Here is a 20784-nt window from a genome sequence, read left to right as displayed (position 1 = left end):
TGCGAGTATCGGAGATATTTCCTATATAATACGGCAAGATTGATAGACTATTTACCTACCCGTATCCTTGGTACGAGATTGGAGGCATTCATGCAATTGTCAAATGACTCAAATCAGATGAGCCTCGATCCAATTTACCTACTTATTTACCTAAGATATTTGGTGAAGTTGCTCGCAGAACTAGAGGGCTTTGTTCAATGCACAAGCAGGCAAACAATACCTTACCGATCACCGAACGTGTGGGTGTGCGAGTATTGGAGGTGAGTAGGTAAGGTAAGTTAGGTGTCGTCTCGACGTTAGCCGGGGCATTCATCGGAGAATTTTGACGGGAGGGTATCGGAAGGGTCAAAAAGCCCTAATTCTAATCTATCTATCTATCTTGCTGCTGAGCCTGCTGGTGAGAGGTCGCAGAAAAGGGGGGGCTTGTGATCGATATCGCGGAGGATCATTGGTTGGGTGTGCGCACAGAAAGAGCAAACACTTTTCTCTGCATCAGACTGGATAAGTAGTTACTCATTGCCCACTTGCCTTCGAGACATGCAGTCGGTGTATAGGTAGACGTATCAAGTATTGTAGGTAGGTATGTGGTGCGTTCGGCGAACAAGATCCGACCGACTCTTCAGGTTTTTGTTCGGATGTTGCCTGTTCTGTGGTCAGCGGTTTGTTCGTCTGCTTACCCTGCATGCTATCTGAGCTGGTACGGTAGGTCTCTGGTTCAATAAATTGGTTGGCCTTGCGCTAGTTAGTCACAGTGAAGTCTGGATCGGAGAATAGGCTGTAAGGCAACTAACCGTATAATCAACATTGAAGCCGTTCGGGGCAATATGAAATCTCTGGAGGCTCCGGCAGCGCAATCGGAGTTCACAGACGCACGCACCTCTGAGTCATGGAACAGACACGGCACGGTCCCGAGATCTCCCTGTGGGGTTGCTGCAGTCGGTCGGGCATATCTGAAGGCAATGGCAGTAGTAAGACACACAGACGGACGCCTTATAGCTGAGACAAACCGGTAATGCTGGGATCAAACTTGAACAGTCTCCCAACAAACGTGGCAGCCTTGCGAGAACTGTTGAAAGTTCTGGGTTGTCCCTAGCTGCTCCAGTGGTGCTTATCCGGGTTGAGACTGAGACAAACATGAAGTTGAGTATCAGACTCTACCTAAGCGAGGCTCGGTGAAGCGAGGCTTGAGGTTGGGTTGTACAAGTGTGTTGGCGTTGGGCAGGTTTCGGTGAGGGATCTGGCAGTTCCGCCTCGTGATTTGAGGCCGCAAGATGTTCAGATAAGGATGTGCGAAGAGGGTAAAGACAGCTTGAAGTCAGGATATCCCAAGAAAATGTTTGTTCACCTTGTGAAAGCGGTTGATGGCTGAGGACTCCTTACCCAGGGGGCTGTAGACATCATAATTAACACGCGCCTTTCTGTTCTCTGTGTAAGGCTGGATTTGACCGGTTGCTTCACTGTTGTGGGCCAAAATTCTTACCCAATTGTCCTACCGAAGTCATAGACAGCTATTATCGCCGCTGGGCATCAGTTCTGCCGCAATGACAATTTTCTGCGACTCGTAACCCAACTGCAAAGCAATTTGTCGGCGGGAAGCTATCAAGCAATTACATATACTGAGCGTTAGCTGATGGCATCATGTGAACGGCAGATTGACGACATCTCACCTTCTCCTCCAAGGCAAATCCTCGGTTCGAGCCGAGAAAATGGCAGAAGAGCTACCTGTTCACTACCATGAATGATCCCAGAATGCTGTAGCACATTCATCAAAGCTTCTCTCACAAGAATCTAATATTGCAGGGTTGTACAATGGTAGCTTGAGCTCTTATAGCTTGTAGCTTGCCAGTATTGAATGGATAGCAGGGATGGATGTCCGAGAACGGAAGTCGGCAGTTGGGCATGGCGGCGAAGGGCAGCGGGACGGATACCGACATTGAAGTCTTGACAAGGTGGGAAAACTTGCAAGGCGAACTTGAAACTAGAGAAGGAAGAACGTAAAAGCTGACACGTGTTGAGGAAAACTGGCCAGGATGCGAACCTGGTGAGGATGGAGTGAAGGGTCCATAACTTTCGGGGTTCAACGATAGTGGTGCCATGTATTGGATGCCTGGTCGTCCGGATCCTGGCTTCAGTCGGTTCGGTTGTCAAGAAAGAGAGCATCTCCGAGTGCAGCTTCACAGGGAAGAAAGTGAGACATGCTTACCAGGTGTCGAGCACGGCAGAAGTGCACTGATCATCCATGGGAAGTGCGAATAACTCATGTGGGCAAGGCAAGAGTGAGAAACAAGTGACAATGACGACTGATGCCAGCAGAACGCCTTGTCTCCCAACTCCAACTGAACATGTCATTCCATGTTATTCCCATATTGTCTCAGTCATCGAACATTGCAGACCCTTCTCGAACATGGAAAAATGGCGTGAGGTACCCAGATGTACCTCAAGACTCGAGGAAAGTATACCGCGTTTTTCCTTCCGTAGTACCTTCCACTTCTCTTCACGTTGGACAGGTGGGCCGGTTGAGCGGGCAGTAGCAACTGTCTCAACTGAGACACTCGTGACTTTGGACGGTACACCGCAGGTGAACTGACGTATCTATGCCCAAAGATTATGGCGAACCAGCCCCCATCTCCTCACTCGGCACCGAAGTCTCGGATATCCTGTTTCTGGACCGAGAACTTACGAGTGTCAATGTCCAAAGGGCCACTTTCTCAAGAGTATTGACCAGTCTTGCTGAGGGTTAGGGTTTCTCCGCCACAGTGAGCCGTAATGAGCCGCACTTACAGTACCAAAAGCAGTGGCAAGGCACACAAGCCTTTCAGACTATCATATCATGTTTTGTCGACTTTCTTCTTCTTGGTAATTAATTCGAAAAAAATGTGGAAGGGTCTGAAGCTGTCACCTGTGCTCTGCGGGAAGAGTCTGGTGTTCATAAGCATCGATCACCTCGTTCTCCTTTGACGCGAGATTGTAGGCCAAAGACTTTGAATGCCTGAGACTCATTGTGTTTGTGTAAGTTTTGTTTACATCCCTGACGCCGTGCGCCTTTGGATGTCTCAGTATAGGAGAACTGATGCATGGTTGTTGGGGGCACTTTCAGGATCTTTTCAGTTCCAAAGCTAGGCATGCCCGCTCTCAACTTGTCGGCATTGCAAGAGTGTGCCGAAAATTATGACGCCCTGGTGAACATGAAAATGGAAATTGTTCTTGTCGGTCCAAGACATCCGGTGCTATCGCAACGACTGGGTCGAAACTGATATGTCACAAAGCATAAGCAACCCGAACTGCATCGCATGTCGAGTGATGCACTACCCGATTTCTCACCAGGTTTACCCTGGCGGGCTTTCTCGACAGCAGATCAACGATCGGACATGGCGGTTTAAGCTAACACTCGAACTTAAAGGTGCATCAAGGCAATCATAAGCGAGGCTATAACGACTTTGGAGTTTTCGGGATTTGGTGTAGCAGGATGCGAAGGTGTGCACACCATCGGCCGCCCCGAGAATTTCTCAGAGATATGCTGTGTATGATGATGGATTCACAGGGAAGCTGGTTAAAGGAAGGAGACTATGGAGCATGTCGGGATCGGTGGTCTCGAGAATTTGATGAGAGATGATGCTGAGGGCGGCAATATGAGGACGCGACAACGACGGTGTGGTCAGTACCTATGGTCGGCGTTTTGCTTCTCATGTGTGACGGGCTGAATTGAGAACACAGGGAAAGAAACCATAATGAAAGAGAAACGGAAAGAACAAGAAGAATGTACGAACTGAAGAGAGGTGAATGGAGAACAATCCCGGAGTATGTACGGTCCCGGGAGCCACCCGGCCGAGCCGAATTGTGGAGTCACACTCCCTAGGCCCCGGCGCTTTTAGCTTCCATAGAGTTTTAGGAACCGAATGCTTACGGCGATAAGAACAACGACTTCCGGTCAGCAAACGGGGCCGGAGATCGGCATTCTGCAGATTTTGTTGCAGCAGCGCTACACGATAGCGCGATGGCATTCTGCAGGCATCATTTTCACAGCTTTTACGGGACGGTTTGTTTTGCACATGTCTTTCGGTCGCGCTTATTGTGCTCAAAGTTGTTGATAGAACGTAGTGCCAACAGACAGACGTTGAAGTCCGTCCATCACTATGACGGATTGATTCGAGACCCCTTCGTCTTGAGCTTGATGTTAAACTTGGTGTTGAGTGATGGTTTTCGGTCTGTTTGGTGCATACTAATGTTTGGCAGGGGTTCCTTTCACTCCGGGTAGAAAAGGTGCAGACAAAAGCTCACACTGAATGGGAAAGTGCGAATCCCACCATCGTCGATGCACCAGGGTATATTCCCGCTGACTAAACCATTCGCTACGATCCCGTTCGATCTCGGAAAGATGGAAGGAAGCATGTGAAGCAATCGCCGGAAAATGCCATGCAGGCCGGTGGCCGGCTGTTGCCAACGTAGCATCGTCCGGATTGACCGCCAACTTACGCAGAGTTTGGTCAAATTGTTTCATGACCTGGAGAGTACTGCGCACCTTCCGCAATAGGAGTAATGTTCTTGGGACTGTCAGTCAGTATCCGTCAATCAATAGAGTTTGCTCTTGCTTTGTCCGACCAGTTGGTTGTCACTGTCTGACGACAGCTTTGGCAAGAAAGCGGACGTTCTCTTTCCGTCCTCAAGTCGGTGAATGGGACGGGAAGGAGCAGTTGCCGATATAATGGAAAGGCCTAGTTGGAGTGGAAGTCGGTGTCGGCCCGGTCCGCTCAATCTGAGCCCTAGCCAGAACCAAATTCATCCGCGGCCGCAAGCGGGATCTCGGTAATCCAAACGATCCAATGAGTGTTCATCCATTCTTTCCAATAAACTTGATTTGCAACAACCGGAATATGCAAGGTCATCAAGCTAGTCGGTGAAAAATTTGACAGCAGACCCAGAAACTGGTCTGTGTTCTTCGTTCTCTTAGACGTCGAGGCTTTGAGATGTCTCACAGAGTCCAACAGCCAAGAAGCTTTGACGACAATCGACCCAAATCGGAAGGAGGGGATCCACTCGAGGTTAATGTCCAACAATCGAAGTCCTTGGTGAGCGTCACGGTGCATTCCACCAACTGAAGAACAGAAATCGACTCTGATCCTTTAATCGAGGGCGTCCTTGGAAGGTTCAGAGTTTCGAACCATGTGCGAACCGTGTGGAGAAAATTCGTCGGAGAGGTTGAGCATTCGAAGGTTATGTTTTCGTCCGATAAACCGATACAGCTGCTGACTTGTGTTCTGGTGCAGCGCAAGTTGTCAGAAGATCTATGATCCGACAGCTTCATTTCTGGCCGTCGTCGATAGGCCGCCGAGGGAAAAAAAAGGGTTGGCCGGAGAAGTCGTCGACGAATATCAAAGAGAAGCCTTGATGTTTATACTTTCTCCATCCCCTGCCACCCGAGGCCCTACACACCGAAATTTGGACCGCGGATGACGTCAAGAGCGGTCTTTTCAATTCCGGCCTTCCACTCTACTGTTGCGGCAGTTGTGGACCGGGAGGAGATCGACAACGGAGCTGAGTCGACCATTCAGATAGGACCGATCGAGTCTTGTGCCGGGAACTGCCACTTCGGATATCGAAAAGCTTCCTAGTGAAACACACTTGGCATCCACAGTCAACAAGACGGATGGTGTTTACCCGCCGTTGCAACGCATCGGCTTCCCTCGACCATCCCAAGAGCCTGCCTAGGTGACCATGCCCCCACAGAATCGAAAAGAGCCAGCCATCCCTCTTCCAGGAATGAGCTCCGATGGATGATCGATCGAGTCTTTTCACGAACTGCTATCTTTGTTAGAGGGGGGATGTTTGGCTATAAAAGAGCTCTTCTGAGCAGCAAAGAGTCACAACTTTGAAGCTTCAAGCCAACTTCACACTTCTCTTTTGTAGTCGGGTTGAAGCCATGGACACCATCACCAAAGACTTCACAGCTGTGATTCCCTTCCGGGAGATCAGCCTCCCTCCACTGGGATCACTCGCATCCAACATCCTCCTCTTCAGCCTTACAGTGATCGCCATTCTCCTCGTGCCTGTAAGTCGAGAATCCACCATCAGTTTCTACACAGCCTCTTCCGCCTACCTGCACCGGTCCACCACGACGTACGGTCTTGCGCTTACTAACCAGACCATCCGTCTTTCCAGTCCATCTACCAGGGACTCACGTGTCCGTTGGGTCATATTCCCGGTCCCTGGTACACCCGCTTTACCGACTGGGTTCTCACGTACAAGTGGGCTGTCGGCCAGCGCTCCTTCTACGTCCACGAGCTTCACAAGAAGTATGGCCCCGTCGTGCGCATTACCCCGGACGAAGTAGACATCTGCGACGTGGCCGCCAAGCAGATCATCTACACGACCAAGGAGAAGTTTATCAAGTCGCCGTGGTACCAAGGTCTTGTCGGCATCAGCGGCGACAACATCTTCACCACGCAAAATGTCGACGCCCACCGCCGCTACCGCCGCCTGCTCTCGGGCCCCTTATCCGAGACCTCACTCAAGACTGTGGAGCCCGTCATCCGTGAGCGTGCCGACCTGGCCATGCAGAGGATCGACGAAGATATCAAGGCCAAGGGCTTCGTGGATGTGTACAAGTGGACCATGTTCATGGCCACCGATATCATTGGCGAGCTTGCCTTTGGCGAGTCCTTCAGGTGTTTGGAGCACGGCGAAGTGACGCAGTACATCAAGGATCTGTCGTCCATCGCCACTGCTGACGCCTTCCGCACCACCTTCCCCAAGATTGTCGGCTTTATCCAAAAGCACCGTATCCCCACGCCCATCGAGGGCATCAACAACGCCGTGACGGTTGGCAACAACCTGCGCACCTATGCCGAACAGTCCCTGCAGCGCTACCACAAGCTCGTCGAGGCCGACCCGTACCAGGTCAAGCCCATGCTCTTCACCAAGGTCATCAAGGCTGGCGAGGAAGACAACCTGACATTTGACGAAATCGTCGACAACGCGCGCTCCTATATCATCGCCGGCTCTGACACCACCGCCCACTCGCTCACATACCTATTCTGGTCCGTTTGCAAAAACCGCAAGATCCACGCCCGCTTGACCGAGGAGCTGCGCACCAAGCTGCCCCGCGATGACCATGAGATCACTGATGAGCACTTGCGCGACCTGCCATACCTCAACTGCGTTATCGAGGAGACTCTTCGCCTGTGGAGCGCGGCGCCATCGGCTTTGCCTCGCTCTGTGCCCGCTGAGGGCGCGACCCTTTCCGGCTATCATCTCCCAGGAAGCACGACCGTGTGCACGCAGGCGTATAGCTTGCATCGTGACGACAAGATTTTCAAGGACCCGGAGCAGTTCATCCCGGAAAGATGGGAGGAAGGAAACGCGACCAAGCAAATGAAAGATGCCTTCTTTGCTTTTGGTGGTGGTGCTAGAGGTGAGTTAAAACACAGACCCATTGATATCATATTTGTTTGCTCTTGAGATGCATCGAACTAACCTAGTGTATGTGTGATAGTCTGCGTTGGCCTTCACCTTGCCCGTATGGAACTTCGTCTCCTGACTGCCCTTTTCTTCCGAACCTACCCCAATGCTATGGTTTCGACCCGTGATGGCATGTGCGACGCCGACATGGAGCCCCTCATCTGGTTTTTGCTGTCCCCCAAGGGCAAGAGGTGCCTCATTGAGCCTTAGACCTGTCACTTGACAAGAGGGGATGTCTATTGGGACATGGGAGGAATGATGTATGATAAAATGAAAGGCTGGCGGTTGGTTAGAAGCAAAAACAGGTGTTGTTGGATTAGTTATCTGGGGATATTTGATGTGGTTGGTTCAACTTTGGTGTTAGTGCATATGCATCTTCATGACAAAGTGAAAAGAGATGGAAGTGGTTCGAAGTTCAAAAAAGGTTCCATCCTTACACCGTAAAGTATGTCTCTCCATCACGGACTATGGTTACATAGTTGTCAAACCAGCGCCCAAAGTTCCGGCCATCCAATCAGAACCATCAGCTCGGAGACTCCCATGCCATAGTAGGCAAGGTGACTGTCTTCTATAGCCCCAACTGACTCGAGCTAGTAACCAACTTTGCTGCAATGGAATATGACACAGTAAGCACCAGCTGAATTGATGAAATCCCTAGTAGTACCCATCCACGGGCACCACTATATCAAATGCCAAAGATGACCGGGTTAACGGGCCCTACCGTCCTACTCTGACGGGTGAAGAGGCTATTTTGAGAACTGGTGGCTGCTCGCTAAGCAACCCCATATTGCAACCCTAATGCGGTAACGGTCTCAATCTCGAGTGTTTTCGGGATTTGTTAGCTGGGGTATTACTGTTTCTCAACAGAACGCAAGCTTTCATTTAGTATCCAAATACTCGAAGAACCTGGTTCTGATGAGGACAGAACCGTGGATTGTGAATATGTGTCTGCACAAAAAACTGTGTGCTCAGCTCAGCGAGCTACTTAGCTAGCTGTTAGCATATGTGTGATGAATGAATAGGATGCAGATGGAGAGATATGACAGATGTGATGATACCAATGTGGTTAGAGAGGACTGGAGGAAGGGGGTATGGCCATGACACCACATTGTGGTGGTTTACAAAATGTAGATACCGTCCGCTACCCACCTTACCGTGGCTTCAAACTACCAAGATCTGGAGCCCAGGACAACCCTTGATTTTCCTGTGTTTGGTCGTTTCACGATCTCTTCGCCTTTTTCCAAAGCTTACTGAGCTCTGTGCATCTTCTCTGGCCCCGGCCTCAATCACTCGGTCAAGCCAAGATGCCACCCTCCTCCCTTCTTCGTACCTTATTCCTTCTCTCAGCAGTGGCCGGCTCAGCCATTGCCGAGCTGACTTCTGTCGCAACAGCAAGACAAGGCGACAGCGAGATTCCCAGCTCCGAGCTCAAGTTCGTTCGTACCGCGCCCAGACCACCACGACATCCAAACGTTCACGGCGGTTCTGGCCAGACAGGAACAGAAACAGAAACGGAAACAGGGGGGCTGGGCAAGAGGGACATCACGGCTTATGGCCCGAGCTGGTATGGTGCGTCAAAGCAGCTCGTTTCGCCTGAAGAGCTCTCCAGCGTATATGGTGTCTTCACCGTGCCGAATCTGAAACTGCGCCCGGGCTTGAAGGCCCCGCAGAATGCGGCTGCGTGGGTCGGCGTTGACGGGGATTCCTGTAACAGGGCGCTGCTACAGGTTGGTGTGACGACGCTGGTACGTGGATAACAAGAAGCACTGCTTCTGGTTTTGTCGATTCCATCGTAATGTTCAAGCTTGCTTCAGGTGTTGGTCTTCGTCTGACTAACTTTCTGACCTTCCAGATCAATTCGAATGGCCAACAGATCACGGAGGCCTGGTGGCAGTGGTGGCCGTCGGCTGCGTATTCCATCACGAGCTTTCCCACTGTCCCAGGTGATTGGCTTGCGGTCAATATCACCATCACGTCGTCCACTTTTGCTTCGATGTATGTAGTGCCTAGTTGAAAGCCATGACATTTTGACTTGAGCCACGCTGACAATCCACATTTGACTTGGGGCAGCAAAATAATCAACACCCAACGAGGATACACGATGTCCTTCAACGTTTTCGATGGAGTGGCTCTGTGTCGTAAGAATGCCGCGTGGATCGTCGAGGACTATTACGACGGGGCTGGAGGCATCAACATGGCCGGCTTCAACAATGTCTGGTTCGAGTACACGGCAGCAACCACGGTCGCAGGCACCAAGCTGGGCGTGGACGGAGGGGTCTTCTGGAACATCCAGAACAGCACAGGCCAGCTCAAGTGTACCTCTCAGAAGTACGACAACTCGAATCTCGTTATCCGCTCGGTGATATAGAAGTGCAGGTAGACGGAAAGGGATGTCGCGGCAAGATGAGTTGGGGTGGTTCGCAGTAGACTGGCCGTGCGAGTAGCAATCTAGGTAGATCGAACTGTCCAACTTCATCCGAAAAAAGACTGGAGCTTTGGCACTTGGAAACGATCGCTCAGATGGCTGACTGGAGCTCCAGCCACTCAGACGGATGCCGCGAGAGTTGACGCGTACCAGACTTTCAGGCACCGCCTCGTGGTGAGCGGGACTTGCGGGGGGGAATGCGAAACAAGCTTTCTTGAAACTGGCTGGATACGAGAATGGTTTGGAATGTTAGAGTGGAGAGGTGCTGGATGAGCAATTGAATGAGTTATCATGTCCGTGCTGTGGTTTCATGGTCGCTTTGGTGGTGTTTGGTCCTGAGTCGAATCGGTCGAAGAAGCGCTGATGGCAAGAGGTTGGTCAATGCGTCCGAACGAAATGGGACTGGATCAGTCCAGGGTTGCTGTCCGCTCCAGCACCCCTCAGCGGCATCTCAGGGCAGGAACCCACTGTTTCCGCAGCGGCCCGGGCGACCAATGTTTAGCAGAATCCTTGCCAAGAAACAGGGCTATTCCTGAAAAAAGGGGTCTTGTCCATCCAGCCGTCGAGGTTCTTTCCAGAATTCATGTTCCTCCCACACCCGCCGCACCTGCCGCGATGGCGGTTTGATGTCTGCAGGTACGATCGAATCAATGGCGAGAAGGGCCACAGTACGGCAGGTACCAGATCACTATTCTACCGGTGAAGAGCCGCATTCCGCTCTCGACTTTGTGAAGAACCTCATCACGGCTTCCCCAAGTCGGACCGCAATGGCGCAACCCCCGAGACGAAGGCGGCCATTTTTAGACGAGCGGCTAGTTCGAGTTTTTCACCAAGTGCCAGGCTTTTCTTCTTTTTTTGCCCTTCTCCCCCACAGTGGTGAAATTTGACTCCATTTCGGGCTGCCACTCGCAATGCCCAAGCTGGTCTCGCCAAAGAAAAACGCGATTGCCATACACTCCTGAGATGGCTTTCTTTGGGGGTTTCTCTTCCGCTGTGAATCCTGGCTGTCAACAATATCGATCCTCATGACTCGTGGATCTCCAGGGTAGACCTCCGCCAGCAAAGGCGACATCGATCGATCGAAACCGGAAACCATCACTGCTCTCTCAGTCGCACAAAAAGCAATTGGGAGTCGTCCCTTAAAACCAAGGGCCTTTGAAATGATCAAGGTTCAGTGGTGTTTACCGATATAGTAAACATAAATACTCCGGTCGTTGCAATTTCTGGTTATCATGCTTATCGGTATCTCTCTTCGAAACTCAGCCAGAATCTCCTGATGGGTGATGGTCGACAATATCTTGTCGCAACTTGGTGGCCGGAGGCTTTACAGGGAGTCGCTAACAAAATTAGGTGAAGCCGAGCGCAGGAGCTGTTAAACGAGTTCCCCTTTTCGCTATTTCAGTTTCTGACCCCCGCCGTGGCACAACTTGCGGAGCCACTTCGGACAAAGGCGGTGGATTTTTTGGTGGAGACAACACAGGCCTTAGGCAAGGAACAGGATTCAATGACGTGTGTCGGTGCCGCTGTTCACTGTTGCGACTGCCAGAACAACCAAAAACCCTGGGAGCCAAACCTGGAAGCGGAAGTTGCGAAACTCCAGAGTCCCACTGAAGTGGCGGAAATGCGGTAACTTCCACTAACCTTCGAGTCCCTTTTTGGCAGGAAAAAAAAAACTGACAATGGCGGCATGTTTACCTAGGTTGGCACTCGACGAGTGCCCGTGCCGCTTGCAACCACCTGCAACCAGCATGCACAATGGAACCTCAAGCGATTTTGACATCTCTACACACAGCTGGAGACTGCTTTGCTTCCACCGGCTGTCAGCCATCACATCAAAAATTCTACGGCGTTGCTACCGGCCAGTTCTAATCTGTGATTCCCATACTCCATGACGGACTCCCAGGGGCAACTGGACACGACACCGACGGCTCCGATCCAACTCAAGCTTGGCAATATGCGTCGACTGTTCTAGCCGCCACAAAGCACCTCACCAGGCCTTACCTCAGACTACCTAAGATCACCCAAGATGCTAAACAAAGTACGCGCTCTCGGCGCTATCTGCAGTCGCACTTGGCGCACGGGAGAGATCGGGGAATACGAGTTGATATGATATCACAACCTCAAAAGTCGCAACACTCTGCCCTGGTTTCCCTGGCCGGAACTGTTCAACGAAACAAAGCCTCACACGAGTCGATTATACCGTCATTGGATGTTTCGAGACTCTTGGGAGAAGAGGGGGACTGCGACCCAAGACCCTTTTTTGCCAAAAGACAGCAAAGGACAAGTCCAACAAGACAAGCGAGACAGGGCCAACACAGGGCAACACAGAATTTAACAGGATATGGTTGACATGTTTGAATCTTCTAGGTGGGCCCTTGGTGGAATCGCCCTTGCGGATGCCCTGTTTGGGTTAACCGATCGTCGCTTCGATCTCCACTAACCCGCCGCCCGGGGGGGTCGGGGCCTTCAACACTAACACCACCATCGACGCTAACACCAACAATTCGTACACGGTACCTGGCCCTAGCTGCCCTGCTGCCAATTCTTCCTCGCCGTCTACGCAACTTCACCAAAGTCACTAGATCTTCCAATGGTGATGACAGGGACACCAATCTCAGAAAAGGGACCAATGCGCAAGAGCAAGTACAGGTACTTCTCTGCAGCAAATGTGGGATGACAACTCCATGCTTCCAGCCTCAGCACAGTAGAGTACCTAGAGAGCGGAAGTGGGCGAGCTGGGCATCTTATGTTAATTTTTTTCCTTCACTCATGGTTCAAGTTCTTGGCCAGGATGTGTCATATCTACTCCATCATACATAGGGACAGTCCACTCTTGTCTCCTGTTGTCCAATCTCTATTCTCTTCTTTTTTTACTCGCTCAATCTCGGTGCTAGTGTACATATCACCACCTCTACATATCTTTTCCCTCTTTGTCCAAGGCCAGAACCTTGCCTCCTCAACTCCTTTATCTCCATCCCTGTTGTTGATCAACGTCTGTTGATGGCCGACCCCCACGACTCAAGCTAACTCTCAGGACACATCACGGGCAGTACGGGCACCTCTACTCCTCCCGAGATTATCATTCACCTTATTTCTCCTTCTTCCTCAGTTCCACGTTTCTGAGTCTCTCCATCGACGATCCGAACCCAGCACTGGAGCCTCGTCGTCATTAGCACCAGAGCTCCGGATTCCTCAACCATCTCTTACATCAGCAACCTTGAGACACTTGTGGAAAAGGCAAAATACTAGCCCTCTCACCCGTGAGAGGGCGTTGCCGTAGCCATGGTTTCTCCCCGGGATCAGGACGAAATCGGCGGGCCCAGCAACAGCCGGAGTGGAAGTGATAGTGAGACTACTCTCCAGGGCGGAAATGGGGTAGAATCTGGGAGTAGAAACGGGGAGGGAAGCGATAGCAGCAGTCAGAATGCCAGCGCCAACGTCAGCGCAAATCTGACCCCTCAACTGGAACAACCGCTACTCACACCACAGATCCCTATCCCTCACCTCCAACTTCCAAAGGGAAAAGAGAAGAAGAGAGTTGGCTTCCTCAGCGATAGACCACCAGCCCAGGCCGGCGGCCCTCCAGCCCCCCAGGTAGTCGTCACTCCAGATGGACAGGAGTATGCTGCGGAGGATTACTTCTCTTCGCCCATCAACGAATATGACTTTGCCACGACCCCTCCAACCCACTCCTTCGCGACTCAAGGAACGAAGCGCGACTCTTTTAATAAGGATGAGATCACTGCTGCCCTAGCCGAGATTCTGAGGCCCGAGCTTCACATTCAGGGCAGTTCCGCCCATCCCGTCCGGCCTCGTCCTGTTCTTCGGAAAAACACTACTGTTCCCAATCCCCAGCCCGATATGCTCAAGCCTCCCCATCGATCCGAGGTGGAGGCACGCAACCGCGCCGACAAGCTTGCCCACGCCGTCGGTACTTCATCAGCTGGTGCGTCCCGAAGAAGCTCGTTCGCCGGCAATGATACTGACTCCGGAGACGAAGCTACTCTGAACGGGAACGTGCCGGCAATCGGTACTTCTGTCAGTCGCGACTTCGAGGCCCAGGAACAAGACGACTTTCACAGCCTCCGGGCTCGCAGAAAATCACAGCAAGTTGCCAATGACCTCGTTCGGAACCATACACGCCGCATTAGCGCCTTCAACGCTCTCAACCGCCCACAAACCGCCGTCAGCACGCACGCATCCGGAGCTACCACGCCAGTCCCTCACGACCTGGACTATGTACCTCGCCCAGAAAAGTATAGGGGTGGTATTCTGGGGAACTTGCTCAAGTTATACAACGCAGACGAGAATACGGGAGCAGCAACGCCTGGTGGCTCCAGTACCATGACCACCCCGACTCAAACACCGAACAGAACGCCAGCGTCGAGTCCTCCTACCTCCAGGCCCAGTACTCCCAAGTTGGAAAAGGACCGGGGGAGACACCGCGGGTTTCGGTCAGCGTCTACATCAAGGCTTATGGAATCATCCTTCATGTTTGCTGTACCCGGTGCTGCAAAAGAGGTGTCTGAAGCCACGCAAAAGGTCAGGGAGGAAAAGGATAAGACCAAGAGACGGTCGAGGTCGAGACTCCGAGCCGACAAGCAAAAACTGGAAGAGTTCCGCATCACCAAACACATTGCAGAGATTATCAGCCGCCACCGGTACCTATTGAAGCTGTGCAATGCGTTGATGATGTATGGTGCGCCCACACATCGGTTGGAGGCTTACATGAGATCGTCCGCCCGCGTCCTTGGCATTGAAGGCCAGTTCATGTACCTGCCGGGAACCATGATCATCTCATTCGACGACAGCAACACCCACACCACCGAGATGAAAATTGTTCGCAGCAATGCCGGCGTCGACCTCGGAAAACTACGCGACGTTCACGAGGTTTACAAGGAGGTCGTTCATGATCTCATCAGCGTTGACGAGGCTACATCCCGATTGAACGATATCACGAATCGGAAGAACAAGTATCCTACTTGGTTGCGTGTGGTGCTCTTTGGCGTGGCCTCCGCGACAGTCGCCCCTTTTGGTTTCGAGGGTCGGTACATCGATATGCCCATCGCTTTCATCCTCGGGTGCATGGTTGGTATCTTGCAACTTTATATTGCGCCTGCGAACGAACTGTACGCAAACGTCTTCGAAATCACGGCCGCTCTCGTCACCTCCTTCTTTGCGCGTGTTTTCGGATCGATCCACAATGGACAGCTGTTTTGCTTCTCCTCACTTGCACAGTCGTCAATTGCTCTGATCCTTCCGGGTTACATGGTACTTTGTGCAAGTCTGGAGCTACAAAGTCACTCCATGATATCCGGTTCGGTCCGCATGGTTTACGCACTGATTTACTCGCTGTTCCTTGGTTACGGAATTACTATCGGGTCCGTTATCTACGGATATATGGACGACAAAGCCGTTAGTGCCGTGCATTGTAGTATTGGTCCTGAGTGGTACAGTAAACGGCCAGACCAAAACTATTACATCCTATTTGTATTGCCTTTTACCTTGTGTCTATGCGCCATCAACCAGGCCAAGTTCAAGCAGCTTCCAGGTACGCATCATTTTCTTCCCCCCTAGTATCCACGATAACGTTGCTAACGATCTCTACAGTCATGGTTGTCATCTCACTGGCAGGCTACTGCGTGAACAACTTCTCATCGAGATACTTCTCAGGAAACACGACCCTTTCGAACTCATTAGGTGCCCTCTGCATCGGAGTCCTGGCGAACCTCTACTCGCGGGTGGGACGCGTAGTGCTAAACACGATACTCGATATCTGGGAAGGGATCTTTCAGCCGCGCATCGCTCGTCTCAAGGGAAAGAACCACAGGCGTTTATACTCCACCGAAGGAGGATCCAACAGCTCGTTCCGCAAAGACACAGACCCAGAAATGGGCCTACCGACAGAAAAGCCCTCCGCAACCCCTCACAAGCACACCCGCCGCATCGGATACGGGCTTGCAGCCGCCGCTATGCTGCCCGCCATCTTCGTGCAGGTCCCCTCAGGCCTGGCTGTCAGCGGCTCGCTCCTCAGTGGCGTTCAGAGTGCCGACCAAATCACCCGCAACGAGACTCTCTCTGCCGACGGACAGACTTTCACTCCAGCCACGCAAGCGCAAACGGCAGATCTGAACAGCACGGCATTCAACGTCTTGTTCAGCGTCATCCAGGTTGCTATCAGCATCTCGGTTGGACTTTCGCTGAGCGCGCTCATTGTTTATCCGTTTGGCAAGAGGAGAAGCGGTCTCTTCAGTTTCTAAAATTTACACTTTTAACATTACATACAACAAGCACATAAAGCTGGATAGAGATGCCCCACTGAGAGAAAGAAAGAAAGCCCCCAAAGCGATGGTCATTGATGAAAAATGACTCGGGGTTTATGTTTATGAAAAAGGGGCCGGTGGTGTCGAGAGCGTTTTTTTGGATATGCATAACTTGGGTTTCTCAGTAGCATTTTCATGGTTGTTATTTTCATTTTTTCTTCTTTCGTTGGGAATGATCATGAATGATGGCGTTACTGGGTCTTTTTGCATACAGGCATTCTCTTTCCATTTGTCTGGCTAGACCGATTGGAAAGATCAGAGGTAGACGGTATAAAGCGCAAAATACAAGTAGCTACACAGCGTCATATGGGTCACGCCACAATGTTGGTGGTTAGAAGAATAATAGAAGCTGGAGAACTTTGGATCAGACAAACAATAAAGGCCAAAGGTCGTTGAAAGGACTGCCTCTATTTCCCCAAATGCTTGAATGTGGACTTAATATCACCTCGGGATAGAAACCATCATTCTTTCTACCCACTGTAGGAAAGGATACAGGTTATGAGCACCGCAAAACATGCCCCTGCCCTCACTCGCAAATTTTAGTCACAAATCCCCCGATTCCGATCGTCCTCCAGTCCTTCGGCTTTCAAGCCCGGGAGCCCCACATATCCCGATCCGCCGCCGGATACCCATCCAGTCACTTGTATCCACCTCCGAAACATCCGGCTTATCAAAGCTCTCCCGTTGAGGGCAGGCGCGACTATTACCTCTCAGTCGGAAGACCGTACGAAGCGGCAGGAGCAAGACAAGAATGACCCCAAGATATACATCAACAAACAGGTGCAGCATTCGAAGGAATTTGTATTTATCGACCAAAAACAAACAAAAATAGAGACAGAAATCATTAGATCAAATGAGGGACGCAAAGAAGAAGCACAAAAAGAAGAGACGATCCGGATGGGACTCGAACCCACAACCTCAGTCTTATCCTCCCGAATTAGGAGGACCACACGATGCCATTTCGCCACCGGACCATCAGTTATTGAAAGTTGAAGCTTAGAGACTAATACCTATCTAGATCGACAGGAATTGCGGAAGTGCTTGCTGACTACCTAACTACGCCAAAAGATTTCGGTCCGGGTATATATTCTTCGCAGCGACATGATGCACTCTGCTTCAAAACCACATTCGTCGCCTTATGGTTCAATGTTTTATCCAGGTACTTAGAGGTACGTGCGATAGAATCGATATCCAGGGGTTTGTCGGCGCTAGCTTAGGTGTCCTACGAAGCATTTACTGTTTATTAGTGCTGACGGGTTTAATTTCCGTTCTGCCTTTAGCGCCGGTCAGACACGATGTGCTGAGACGCTCGCTCGCGTGTTATATTTATATATCCCCAATCGCGACGGTAGTACATTCTTCTTCTCGTCTGCTCTAGTTTCCCGTCCTGCATCTTCCCTTTGCACGGCAAGGTCCGATAGTCAGACACCATGCGGTCATTCGTCATGGCGGGCTCGCACCCTATTTGGTGCTTCATCACTCCTCTCTTATTGACCTCAACTTTGGCCCAAGCTGCTCGTGAAGCTGTTCACAAGCCTCAATACGTCCAGGAGCCCACCATTGTCGAGTTCGACGGCATTTTCCCCGTCATCGAAGAAACCTACGCCCCAGCCTCCGCCTTCCCGCTCGTCCTGGCTGTCCAGAACGCCACAGCAGCCCTTGCACTCCGTCCCCAAGTGTATTGGTATCTTCGAACGGTGCCGGAGGATATGCACCACGAGGATCCAGCCACTCTCGAGTACTTGTTTAAGCAGCCCGCTATCGAGTCGGGCGTCATGACCGAGCTAGGCTGGAGTCTGCCCGACGGTGCCCCGTCCAACTTCTCAACCGACAACCTTAAGGACGGCGTCTACTACTACACGGCCTGGACGGGAATGCTCAACGACACGGTGCCCGAGGGCGTATATTCCGTCACGTGGCTCATCAACTACGTAAACTGCACCGACCTCGTGGACCCAGATTGGCAATCCAACCCGTCGTCGGCGAGCCTGGTGGTGCACCACACCTTTTACGTCGAGAAGGGCAACAAGGGCACCGCCAAGAAACCCGACCTGAGCGAGCTTGCGGCCTCTTCTCCCGATTGCCCGTACTACAGCACTGTAGTCCAGGTCCTGGGCGAAGCGTGGATGGAGGAAGGGCATGATGGTCATGATTATCACATTTGTGCCCGGCTGGCGGGTTGGGGAACTTTTTCGTTGCCGCGGGATAGCTCGTGTCAGGCTAAGCTTGGTCTAGAAGCTGCGGCGAGTATTTCGGCTGGGGCGCCGACAGGATTCGAACTTGCGGCGACGGCGACGACGACGGCGACAGCGACAACGCCGGCAGTAACAGTGGCTAGTGGCTCAGCTGAGTCTGCCGCAATTGCGGAGGAGCCGAAGAAGGAAAGTCGGGCGTGTAGGGCTGGGCCGGGGTCGTCGTCGTCATTGTTGGGGTCGTGGGTAGCGGTAGGGGTAGGGCTCATCACGCTTTTCATGGTGGTGTGAGCTTCATCGATGCTGATGGACTTTACTCCAACGGGTGTAAGGCTGAGATTGCCTAACGAAGGAGAGCAAAATCTGACGCGGAGGTCTTGAACCAGCTTGTTTAAGGTACCTGAGTGTAAGCATGGCGTGCTGAAAGTTCTTTCAAAAAGAAAGAACCCGTTGGTTCCATGTGAGAATACTGTGCAGAGACACTTCTAGGCCTGACGAGTACTTGGTGCCGAGTCAGTGACCAGTATCATATTTGTTTTTGTAGCAAGGGAAGGTGCGAGTGGAGTGATACTCGTGATTGAGACCGGAAGCAAGGGGAAGAAGGTAGAATGCGGCTACCCGTTGGCGAAAATAAAGGAAGGAAACGGGAAGACACACTCTAGCAGTACAGAATGCGGGAAGTGGAGACGCCGGCCACGACTCCAACTGGCATCTTCTAATGCCCTCCAAGTCAGAAGCTTGGTCTCCTTCTCGTTTGGTTATTTGTTCCTTCTTTTGCCTTGCTCCTAGGCGTCTCCCTCGATTCAATGAGTTATTTTTTTGTTGATGAGCAGTGTCTTTGGATGTTACATCTCTCGAACAATATCCCATAATGTATTATATGCCTTGTAGCTTTTGCGCGATCAAGCTGTCTGTACGCTGCCTAAGCAAGGAAGGATCGCTTTATTGAGGTGCTGTTTGGGATTGAGGGTTTGGTGATTGGTGTTGGATGTTGGACGTTACCTGGTAACCGTTCGTTGGTCGTTCTACGTCGGTTGCGTTGGGCGCTTAGAAGAGTAAAAACCAGGACGGGACAGGGAAATCCCCTATGATAAGTAAAATCGGACAAAGGAAGGTATTATGTACATTGTGAGTACGAACATTGAGGATATACCTAAGCGCCCATACAGTCCGCTACATTCATTCACTTTGTGCCGCAGGCCCAACGCCCAATCCCCGAGATCGCCAACGACAGTTGCAAAAAAAACGATGAAAAATGTAAGAGAATCAGGCGAAGGTCTGTCGACGAATTCGATGGTTCGGATGTTGGATGTAGAGTCATGAGTTCCTTGCCCATGGTGGTGGCTATATGATGCATCTTCGTTTCTTTTAGGTAAGTGGACTAAAGACTCCTTCTCCAAGTTCTTCTTTTCCTTCCTCTCTCCTGCATGCCGTGATTTCCTTTTTATCCCTAGACGTATGACTCAAAAGTGTGGATATGTCAGTCATCGAACTCGTCTTTGATGGAAAAGGCGAGTTCCTCATCAGAGACACTCTAACGAATATGCCCCTAATTTTAGAAAATCGATGATGATGTACGACTCTATGACATCAATCGTGACGAGACAAGTCAACTATCAACCACCACCTCCACCATCTCTCAAACCTTCCACCAATTCCCTCTCCTGCCCACCGAGCTCCGCCTCCAAATCTGGAAATTAGCAGCAGAAGAGGCATGCTGCCACCGAAAGGTCCACCGCCTGCGGTTGGAACTTGCGCTTCTTCCTGCCTCCTCCACAACTCCCAACACTGAAATCAGGAAGATGCCACAAGCGCCCAAGCCAGTCCTAGTCCTTATTCCCACAACATCGCTCAAATATTCCACTTCCCCTATTCGTAACCTTCTAACCGCCTGCTCCGAGTCCCGCTCCTCAATCCTCGACGCACCCCAGCCTTTTCTACCTCACCAAATAATCCTCCGCCCTCCCACCGGCCAAAACTGCGGGATCCTGCGCTGTAACTTCTCCCGAGATGTCATTTTGCTGGAGAACATCTCCGACCTACTCCTTGTGACCTCGAAGATCTTGTTGAGCGGTAGGGACTACATCTACTCCTTCAAAACACTCCTCGGTCAGCTGCAAGGCGTGGAGAATCTCGGTTTGGATTTCTTGGGGAGTCACACTGCGTATGGAAGTCTGCCTGATCCTCCAACGATGAGTTCGGCGTTTGCGGGGGCTGTGTGGAAGCTGGCAAATGCGTTGGGGAGGTTGAAGGGTGTTTGGATTTATGCCCCTCGTGCCAAGCCTGGGAGGGTGTGTGAACTGGATGGTGATGATGAAGAGGACGAAGTTGTTTATGGCAAGAAGAGTGCTGCTGGGTTCAGTAATGGGGATGTGGCCGGGGGCAAATC

At 51.5% G+C, this 20784-nt stretch overlaps 4 protein-coding genes and 1 non-coding gene across 5 annotated transcripts; 4 read left to right on the top strand and 1 right to left on the bottom strand.

Annotated features, from left to right (window-relative positions):
• Positions 1-5917: 5917 nt before the first annotated feature.
• On the top strand, positions 5918-7665 carry SMAC4_01414 (uncharacterized protein; the record flags this gene model as incomplete). Its single annotated transcript, XM_003352532.1, has 3 exons — positions 5918-6046; positions 6157-7408; positions 7490-7665. 3 exons carry the CDS (start codon positions 5918-5920, stop codon positions 7663-7665), a joined length of 1557 nt encoding a protein of 518 aa, XP_003352580.1.
• Positions 7666-8412: 747 nt separating this feature from the next.
• SMAC4_01415 (uncharacterized protein) lies at positions 8413-11018 on the top strand. Its single transcript, XM_003352533.2, has 3 exons — positions 8413-9200; positions 9308-9450; positions 9526-11018. The coding sequence occupies exons 1-3, from the start codon at positions 8760-8762 to the stop codon at positions 9821-9823; spliced, it is 882 nt and encodes a 293-aa protein (XP_003352581.2). The 5' UTR covers positions 8413-8759; the 3' UTR covers positions 9824-11018.
• A 2144-nt stretch (positions 11019-13162) lies between these two features.
• SMAC4_01416 (uncharacterized protein) lies at positions 13163-16577 on the top strand (the record flags this gene model as incomplete). Its single annotated transcript, XM_024655234.2, has 3 exons — positions 13163-13826; positions 13881-15431; positions 15491-16577. 3 exons carry the CDS (start codon positions 13163-13165, stop codon positions 16138-16140), a joined length of 2865 nt encoding a protein of 954 aa, XP_024511141.1. The 3' UTR covers positions 16141-16577.
• Positions 16578-17092: 515 nt separating this feature from the next.
• On the bottom strand, positions 17093-17177 carry SMAC4_13106. The gene is given in 2 exon segments: positions 17093-17128; positions 17142-17177. It is a non-coding gene; the product is annotated as a tRNA-Arg (tRNA).
• A 456-nt stretch (positions 17178-17633) lies between these two features.
• Positions 17634-18686, top strand: SMAC4_01417 (uncharacterized protein; the record flags this gene model as incomplete). Its single annotated transcript, XM_003352535.1, has 1 exon — positions 17634-18686. The coding sequence occupies one exon, from the start codon at positions 17634-17636 to the stop codon at positions 18684-18686; it is 1053 nt and encodes a 350-aa protein (XP_003352583.1).
• Positions 18687-20784: the final 2098 nt, after the last annotated feature.

The sequence above is a fragment of the Sordaria macrospora genome, chromosome 1 (genome assembly GCF_033870435.1).
Source record: "Sordaria macrospora chromosome 1, complete sequence".
NCBI lineage: Eukaryota > Fungi > Ascomycota > Sordariomycetes > Sordariales > Sordariaceae > Sordaria > Sordaria macrospora.
The sequence above is the reverse complement of the archived record's forward strand: the minus strand, read 5'-3'. Positions and strand labels throughout refer to the sequence as shown.

What these genes read in the sequence shown, in the direction of transcription:
- SMAC4_01415 (XM_003352533.2), top strand. Translation starts at nt 8,760, where the DNA reads ATGCCACCCTCCTCCCTTCTTCGTACCTTATTCCTTCTCTCAGCAGTG. An exon ending in AGGTTGGTGTGACGACGCTG is followed by an intron (nt 9,201 to 9,307) that starts GTACGTGGATAA and finishes CTGACCTTCCAG; the next exon opens with ATCAATTCGAATGGCCAACA. An exon ending in TCGTCCACTTTTGCTTCGAT is followed by an intron (nt 9,451 to 9,525) that starts GTATGTAGTGCC and finishes GACTTGGGGCAG; the next exon opens with CAAAATAATCAACACCCAAC.